A 9,568-nucleotide genomic window follows, 5' to 3' on the forward strand; every position below is an offset into this window, starting at 1 on the left:
AATATGCTCATGAGGAGTTTCCGGAATTGTTGTTCGTTGCTTCCGGCCTCATTTAACCTTTACTAGATAGGTAGTTTTCTTTTGCTTCACCTCTTGCCATGCTAACAACATTTAATCTTGTTGGGTACATAAACGAGAGAGAACTAAATAAGTCACGTGGTGTTTTCGTCAATATGCAACGGAGTTGCATATTGTGCTCCACTTAATTTGTAGAATTGTTTGTGCATTTTTGCCATGCCATGCTTCATTAAACCGGACATGCATCATACTTGATTGTGCATCATGCCATGTTCATGTCGTGGTTGTTTACTATGTTGTTTGCTTCTTTCCGGTGTTGCTTCTTCGGGTTGGTTCCGGTAACATCGTGCTTGTGAGGAGCCGTTCGTCTACGTCCGTTTGTCTTCTTCTTGGACTCGTTCTTCTTCCTTGCGGGATTTCAGGCAAGATGATCATACCCTCGAAATCACTACTATCTTTGCTTTGCTAGATGCTCGCTCTTTTGCTATGCCTATGCTGCGATACCTACCACTTGCTTATCATGCCTCCCATATTGTTGAACCAAGCCTCTAACCCAACTTGTCCTAGCAAACCGTTGATTGGCTATGTTACCGCTTTGCTCAGCCCCTCTTATAGCGTTGTTAGTTGCAGGTGAAGATTGAAGTTTGTTCCTCGTTGGAACATGGAGATGTTGTTCCTTGTTGGAACATGTTTACTTGTCGGGATATCACAATATATCTTATTTAATTAATGCATCTATATACTTGGTAAAGGGTGGAAGGCTCGGCCTTATGCCTGGTGTTTTGTTCCACTCTTGCCGCCCTAGTTTCCGTCATATCGGTGTTATGTTCCCGGATTTTGCGTTCCTTACGCGGTTGGGCTATAATGGGAACCCCTTGACAGTTTGCCTTAAGTAAAGCTCTTCCAGCAATGCCCAACATTGGTTTTACCATTTGCCACCTAGCATTTTCTTTTCCCTTGGGAGTCGCGCTCCTGAGGGTCATCATTATTTTACCCCCCCCCCCGGGCCAGTGCTCCTCTGAGTGTTGGTCCAACTTGTCAGCCGCCGGTGGCCACCAGGGGCAACTTTGGGCTGGCCTACCGGAAGTTTAGACAATCCGGTGTGCCCTGAGAAAGAGATATGTGCAGCTCCTATCGGGATTTGTCGGCACATTCGGGCGTTGTTGCTGGTTTAGTTTTACCCTGTCGAAATGTCTTGTTATACCGGGATACCGAGTCTGATCGGAATGTCTCGGGAGGAGGTCTATTCCTTCATTGGCCGTGAGAGCTTGTGATGGGCTAAGTTGAGACACCCCTGCAGGGATTTGAACTTTCGAAAGCCGTGCCCGCGGTTATGGGCAGATGGGAATTTGTTAATGTCCGGTTGTAGATAACTTGAACCTTAACTTAATTAAAATGAATCAACCGTGTGCGTAACCGTGATGGTCTCTTTTCGGCGGAGTCCGGGAAGTGAACACGGTTGTTGGAGTTATGCTTGTCGTAGGTTGTTTTAGGATCACTTCTTGATCATACTTTCTCGAACGTGCTTTTCCTTCTCTTCTCGCTCTCATTTGCATATGTTAGCCACCATATGTGCTAGTCGCTTGCTGCAGCTCCACCTCATACCTTTACCTTACCCATAAGCTTAAATAGTCTTGATCGCGAGGGTGCGAGATTGCTAAGTCCCCGTGGCTCACAGATTCTTCTAAAACCAGCTTGCAGGTGCCGTTGAACAGAGCAGGCGACGCAACCAAGCTCAAGGAGGAGCTCGATGAAGATCTGTCCTTTGTGTTGTTTTCGTTCTAGTTGATCAGTAGTGGAGCCCAGTTGGGGTCGATCGGGGACCTTTGTCGCATTTGGGGTTCTTCTTTGATTTTGGTTCCGTAGTCGGACCTTGATTGTATTTGGATGATGTAATGTTTTATTCATGTATTGTGTGAAGTGGCGATTGTAAGCCAACTATGTTACTCTTTCCCTTATGTATTACATGGGTTGTGTGAAGATTACCTCACTTGCGACATTGCTTTCAATGCGGTTATGCCTCTAAGTCATGCTTCGACACGTGGGAGATATAGCCGCATCGAGGGCGTTACAATTACGGCCAGAGTTGATACGCTCAGACATGGGTATATTTGGAGAGTTGGTGATGGTGAGAAAATTAGCATATGAGATGATCCCTGGATACCTCGTAGCCCAACAAGAAAGGTGATTTCACCAAGGGGCAACAATCTTATTTCTAGAGTTTCTGACCTCATTGATCCGGTGACAGGGAGTTGGGATGAGCAACTGGTTAACCAAACGTTCTGGCAAGTGGATGTTCAAAGGATTTTGGCCATTCCACTACCATTACATGAGATGACATATTTCCTGGCATGGAACATGACAAAGTCAGGGACTTTCACGGTGCGATCTGCATACCATACAGAATGGGAATTTCAATTTGGGCACAAGTTGGAATCAACGGCTGGAGCTTCAAACCCATCTTATACATGGGACTCGGTATGGAACTTAGTCTGCCCAGCAAAGATAAAAATATTTATGTGGCGCGCGCTCCAGAGTGCTATTCCCTGTCGATCTATCCTGGCTAATAAGCACTTGAAAATAAATCCGACTTGCCCAGCCTGTAACCAGGGGCCTGATGACATAAGACATATGTTGTTCGAATGCAAATTGGCAATGGGAGTGTGGAAGATGCTCGGTCTTGAGCTTGTTATCAAACAGGCACTGAAAGTTGACAAGGCAGGTGAGCTTGTGTTGGCACATTCTGTGCCTTCCAGAACAACAAATCCAAGTGTTGGGCTTGCCAAAGTTCAGAGAAACGATGGCAACGACGGCTTGGTATTTGTGGTATGAAAGGCGAAAATTGACACATGACGAAGAAACTCAAAGTGCATATCAAATCAATATGTCAGTGAGAGGCTTAGTAGCAAATTATACCATCTCTTACAGCCCAAAGGCTCACGTCCGTTCAGATGCTTGGTTGAAACCAAAGTATGGTTACGTGAAATTAAATGTTCATGCGGGATTTGATAGTGACACACTCGAAACAACATTTGAAGCAGTTATCCGGGACCATAGGGGAAAATTTATAGCGGCTATTAATGAAAAGATGGACCTTTGCTTCGACTCGTTCACAACAAAAGCAATTGCAGTGAGGTTTAGTTTGAATCTTGCTAATACCGTCGGATGTAGTAAGATTGAAGTGAATTCGGATAGCGTGGAGGTGGTGAATGTGTTGAGGCAAGGCTACTCTTCTTCAGTCGCTTCATCCATTATAGAGGATTGTTATTTCATGTCATTAGGTTTTTCTCATGTCATTTATGATCATTGTAATAGGGAACGTAATCGAGTAGCTCATTGCAAAGGTTAGCTAGGTTTTCTTCTCCGAGTGTTTGAATGGATAACGCCCCTAATAAGGTTATCCCTTTACTTGTAGACGATGCTACTTTACTTATGAATGAATAAAGGAGAAGAAGTTTATAAAAAAAGTGGAATTGATATTATCCTTTAAGATAAATAAAATAACAAACTAAAAACTAAACAAATAATGACCAAATTTACACACAATTTACACCTAAATTGTGTTTTTTATAGTATGCTGGATCGCCGGTTTCGGTCACGCGCGCCAAATAGTTGTTTTTTCCAACGCGCGGCTAATCTAGCGCTCCTGCTGGAGTCCTCTAAGGACACGGCACAAACTCGTCGGTTCCATGCTCGACCAATCAAGCTTAGAATAGAACAAGGGTTATCTTCTCACCCCGGGGCTTGAAGTGGTGTTCCAATAAAGTCACATCAGCCAGTACGTGCCAGCAGACTGTGTCCGCAAAGGCGCCGGTGTCACAGATCAACGTTATGACAGGTCCGGTCGTCAGCACGCCGGAGCTGAATCTGACTCCTCATATACCTCCGAAGCCGAACCCATGCTCCAGATCGCCCTCATAACACTTCTGAAGATGCCAGTGGTTTACGGGCCCGTAAACCCTTATCTGTCTGCCACCAGGAATTGCCATCAGCGAACGAAAGCTGATGGCATCAAATCAGTCGGAGTCGCATGTGCTAGCACGTACTAGCCGAAAATCCTACACGTACTAGCTGATAACACAAAGGACTCCGCCCACTTTCAATCTTCAGAACAAAAGAGAGACTGGCTTTTTAGCCAAAGCTCAATCTCAGCATTTTACCACTGGCGCCTGGATAGGTGAGATATCGTGATAGTAGTCTAGTATAGCAACGGACGCAAATGGCAGACTACTCGCGTGTTAGGGTCGTCAGTCGGAGCCTCGTCAAGGCGGCCGGCACCGTCACGCCGCGCATCCTCGCCGTTTCCAACCTCGACCTGCTCCCTCGGCCCATACCGTCCTTGCTCCTCTGCGCCTACCGCAAGCCCTCCACCGGCTGCTTCGGCGATGTCGTGGCCATCTTCAAGGCCAGTCTACCGTCCCTGCTCGAGCACTTCTTCCCCCTCGCCGGCCGCCTCGTGTACAGCCCGCGCTCCGGGGTTCCGGAGGTGCACTGCGACAACCAGGGCGCGGAGCTTGTCGTCGGTGAGGCCGGCGTGGAACTGGCGAGCCTGGACTATGGCGCGCTAGGCGCGTCGCTGGCGAGGATCGGCGCGCTCGTCCAGTACGGCGCCGACGTCGTGCTCTCGGTGCAGCTCGTGTCCTTCGCCTGCGGCGGGTTCACCGTCGCGTGGTGCTCCAACCACGTGGTCATGGACGGGTACGGGCTGTGCATGCTCGCCAGCATGTGGTCCGAGCTCGCGCGGTCCGGGAGGATCGACACCACCCGCGGCGGCGGGGCCCCCAGCTTCGACCGCTCCGTGCTGCCGCGCCCCCGCGCCGCGCCGTCGTACAGCCCCTCGCTCAGCGAGGCGTTCACGCCGTTCGAAGGCAAGCATCTGGTTAACTCGCTCACGGCCGAGAGCTACTGCGTCACGCGCCTGTACTACGTCGAGGAGCGTGATATCGCTATGCTGGAGTCGGGGAGCGGGGAGGGTGTCGGCGAGCGACGCGCGACCCGCCTCGAGGCGATGTCGGCGTACCTGTGGAAAGCCTTGGCCGCCGTCGTGGCCGCGTCCGGCTCCGACGAGACCTGCCGCATGGGCTGGTGGGTGGACGGGCGGCGGAGGCTGAGCGTGCCGGGAAACGAGGCCGCGATGCGCAACTACGTCGGCAACGTCGGGACGTTCGCGCTCGCGGAAGCAGCCGTGGAGGAGATCCGGCGGCGGCCGCTCCCGGAGGTGGCGTCGATGGTGCGGGAGGCGATCGCGGCGAGGGCCACCGAGGAGCATTTCCAGGAGCTGGTGGACTGGGTGGAGGAGCACAAGGGCGGCAGGTTCGTGGAGACGGCGACCGTCGGGCTGGGCAGCCCGGCGTTGGCCGTGACGTCATTCGCGTCGTTCCGCCTTCAGACGGACTTCAGCTTCGGGCACGCCGCCCTGGCGATGCCGATGATGCTCGCCGGGACCGGGAGGCTGTGCGCCGGCTTCGTGAAGATCGTCCCGCGCCCCGGAGGCGACGGCTCGTGGGTCGTCAGCATGGTGGTGTGGCCGAGGCTCGCCGCCGCGCTCGACTCTGACGAGCCGCGCATCCTGAGGCTGGTCACCGCCGAGTACCTCGGCCTCAAGGCAGAAAACCCGTGTAGCCGGCTATGATCACCCTTGGCTCGTCGACGTGCCCTTCCTCCTCTCCGACACGAAGGTGCCGCGCCTCTCTACCTGCTCCTAGTCCGCCGAGCATCGCTGGTGTGGGACGCCGGGCTGGAGCAGTACGCCGGCGAGTCGGCGACTACGCGTGGTGTGCGCTTGTCCACTGGCACGGGCCGTACGGGAGGAACTTGTTCCGCGGCTTCCCGGCAGCCAACTCGTTGCCCACGTCCATTTATCCATCCATCGATCCATGCAAATAAAAACCATGCATGGTCTGTTGGCGGCTGCTTGGGTCCTGGGCGGGTACATGAGACATGTTGATGCTGCCGATAATGTTCAGCTCTCTACATTTGCCGGCGGGCACGGCTTCAATCGCTTCCGGTGACCATGGTGTGGGCTCTCTCCCCGTCACGTTGTAGTCAGCGGGTGTGCTCCACCGTCGGTGCGGTCTGTGTGGTAGACACTCAGTCCTGTGTCAGTGCACTCATTGCTGTGTGCGGTGGCCATCGAAAAGTCTTTGTGAGGATTACTTCCTCTGGATTCGGTGGTTGCTACGTGTGGCTCATGCTGGTGACAATGCGTGATTTAGCCAGAAAGCTTCTTTGTGAGTTTTGGTTGTTCTCATCTTGTTGGTCTGCTTTAGGCAATGGGTTGCAATCTATAGCAGCTGCTTGACGCAGAATATGGTTGTGCAACAGCAGGATTTGATGGTGCTTCTCAAGTAACCAGTCTCGAGCTTCAAGGTGGAAACTCTAGGTCTATCGGAGTTGGTTATACCTGACAATAACAATGTTTTTTGCATCGTAACCTTGTTCAAGGCATTGCATGGATATACTTGGACTTGTTCTTCATGATAAAAATCTAGAATCTGACATTTGGTGTTTGGATGCGGTGACGGCACCGCTCAAGCATCGTTCCCTTCCTAAAGGCGTTGTTGTTGAAAAACATCATTGTCTTTATGGTGTCAAGAGTTGGTTGGTGCGGATATGATTGTTGATGTAGTTTGTTGATCATTATTTCAATTGCCTAGGTTTCTCTTTTTTTTCTAGTCAGACATAATTTTGGTCTTGTATGACTTTGCTAATTACCGACGTGTCTATTTGGGGCTGTTTGGTTGCCACCCTGATGCAAAATCGCCTGACCTGATGCTTCCGGCGTGAACCTTGTTTGGTTGGTGTCCTGAAACATTAGCCTAACCTGTGAAAGCTGCAGAAGCGATTAGCCAGGAGGTAGCCTCCGGCAATATGCTTAGCCTGAGTCAGGCCTCCAATTTCTCCTGCTTGGGTGTGCCTGAAGCAAGGCAGATATTAAAAAATTATTTCTTTTGCAAAGATTTGATGGTTTGGAGTTCCTTATGCATTAATTGTACTGTTGAATGTCAGCCTAGCCAGGCCATCTTCAGGCGCCACATTTTATCAGGCACGTAACTCAGGGCGCCAACCAAACAGGCCCTTTGTATTTGTGCGTTGATGCTGCCTATGAGCCAACCAAACAGGCCCTTTGTATTTGTGCGTTGATGCTGCCTATAAGCATTCTAACTATGCAGAGATGGTTCCCTAAAAAAACTATGCAGAAATGGGGTGTGTGCTTATGGTGTTTGTATTCATTTGATGTTTTACTTTGAGTCAATAAAATCTAACCTTTGTTGAAGAGGAAGAAACACTGTTACAGTCCTTATCAATCATCTTGGCAACAGATACAAGTATTCAGAGGAATTCAGAAGAGGAGGAGAAGAAGAGGACATGTGAGGCTGGGGAAAGTGTTCACGAATAACTGAATTGAATGAATAAAACAGACTTCCGGAGCAGGGGTGCATACATTTTTCTGAACTCCTCACAAATTATGTTTAAAACATTTTATTTTTTATTTTTTATTTACATAAATACGCATGCATGTGGTCTAAGTCTGTGTGAAACTTCGTTCAATAATACGCTGCACAAAGAAGGCAATAATTTTGGCCTCAAAATCAACAAAAAAGAAAACAATCATATTTTTTCATTATTTGTCTTTTTTATCAGTCACATGCAAGCACATATATTGATGAAAATTTGGCCCGGTATACTACACTGCTATACATGCATCTACAAAAAAAAATCAAAATTTTCATGCTGTAAAAATCCTTTTGTTGAACTTCATAAAACCAGGCTCAGATGACAACATTTGGGGTGAAAAATGCATTTTCTATGATGCACGGACTATCCTTCGGTGTTCTGGTATGTTGATCTGCGTTTAAATAAGCCACATGTCTCCTCGAACACCTATGTATAAAAACCTCAAACAATATACTAATCAAAGTACTTTCCCAGATTTCCACTCTCTTCATGTGCACCCGGACTGCCGAACATGCATGCATTGCAGCATCCGGTACAGGACAAGGTCTGGAAAGGTTGAGTTTATTTTCGTAATGAGAAATTTACGGTGCATCTTGGAGTCAGTTTTCTGGTTGGGTTGCTAGCTAGGGTAGTATTGTTTATAAACAAGAAAAAAGAAGGTGCCACTTGTGCCGCTGAATGGGTAAATCCATTTACCAGAAAAAGGAAAAAAAAAGGTTCACCTCGTGTCACTCCCACGAGCGACATGGGCGCCTCCATCATGCCGGTGCCTACATCCTCCATCTCTCCGTCCCTCTCCTCGCCACCGCTGGCGGCAACTGGGCCTCTTCCTCCCTCTTGCGTGTCATCTGGGTGGCGTCGGACAGGACCACATCATCAAGGTCAATGTCCTCAATCCTCAACTGCAGCATCAACTCCTCGAGATCGGCCTCGCCAGCTCTTGGTGCAGAAGAACTAGTCGCCATGGAAACCCTAGGAGCATCATCGAGGAAGAAGTTCGAAAGGAAACACCCATAGAATACCTCCCAGACCACGTGTGCCAAGGCCAGGTATGCGTCACTAGGGCGTCCCTTTGTTAGCTCCAGTGAGGCGATGGAAGGAGAGATTAGTGATGAGGGAACGGTGGCTCAACTCCGGGTCGCCTAGGGCATCATTGTGGCGGCAGCTAGGGTTTCACCAAGCTACCCCCTTGAAAGCATGGTAATAAACAAAACCACTTTGCAACAATGCAGGAAGCATCTAGGAAGGACGTGGAGAAGGCATTTTGTGTGCTTCAAGATCGTTGGGGAATTGTGCGTGGCGCTGCAATGATATGGGAATCAAAAAATTTGTGACAGCTGATGACATGTTGTATTCTTTTGCACAATATGATTGTCGAGGATGAGGGTGATGGTGTAGCCCAAACCAATGATTTTGAAGCACCTGGAGAACACGTTGAAATCCCGGAAGATCAAGATGCAACTCAGCTCATGAATTTTCTGCAGATGCATCAGAATCTTCGAGGTCATCAGGTGTACGCGCAACTACTCAAGGGTCTTGTGGAGCATATGTGGACCCACAATGAAACCGAGAGAACTGATGTTTGAGTTGTGCACTTAATAATTTTAATGTTTATGTTCGGTACCAATATTTGTTATTTACGCGCAACATTGGCTTGTACCACTGACATGCATGGATTATCATGGATTTGAGACTCCGGATTTGAGATATGTAAATGTTGGGAGCGAAATATGAGGGCCTGTCCGGGTGCGCCCGCGGATGTGGACGGACGCGTCCGCAAACATATAGAGGGCCGGATTTACTAAACCCGGTTGTAGATGCTCTAGCCTTTGCTGAAGTGAAAAAACGCTGTTCCAGTCCCTATCAATTATCTTGGCAGCAGATACAATCATACAAGTATTCAGAGGAATTCAGAAGAGGAGGACAAGAAGAGGAGTAGCATGTGATGTTGGAGAAAATGTTCACGAATAACTGAACTGAATGAATAAAGCGGACTTTCCGAGCACGGGTGCATTGAAGCACGTTTTTGGAACTCCTCAAAAATGATGTTTTAAAAGATTTTTTTTCTTTACATAAATATGCATGCATGTGG

The 9,568-nt window shown here is 48.9% G+C and overlaps 1 protein-coding gene across 1 annotated transcript; it reads left to right on the top strand.

Moving 5' to 3' along the window:
- The first annotated feature begins 3,969 nt into the window (after positions 1-3,969).
- LOC123188098 (coniferyl alcohol acyltransferase) lies at positions 3,970-6,685 on the top strand. Its single transcript, XM_044600135.1, has one exon. It carries the CDS (start codon positions 4,238-4,240, stop codon positions 5,648-5,650), a length of 1,413 nt encoding a protein of 470 aa, XP_044456070.1. The 5' UTR covers positions 3,970-4,237; the 3' UTR covers positions 5,651-6,685.
- Positions 6,686-9,568: the final 2,883 nt, after the last annotated feature.

The sequence above is a fragment of the Triticum aestivum genome, chromosome 2A (genome assembly GCF_018294505.1).
Source record: "Triticum aestivum cultivar Chinese Spring chromosome 2A, IWGSC CS RefSeq v2.1, whole genome shotgun sequence".
Taxonomy (NCBI): Eukaryota; Viridiplantae; Streptophyta; class Magnoliopsida; order Poales; family Poaceae; genus Triticum; species Triticum aestivum.

Excerpts from the sequence above, each read along its gene's own strand:
- LOC123188098 (XM_044600135.1), top strand. The coding sequence starts at position 4,238 with ATGGCAGACTACTCGCGTGTTAGGGTCGTCAGTCGGAGCCTCGTCAAG.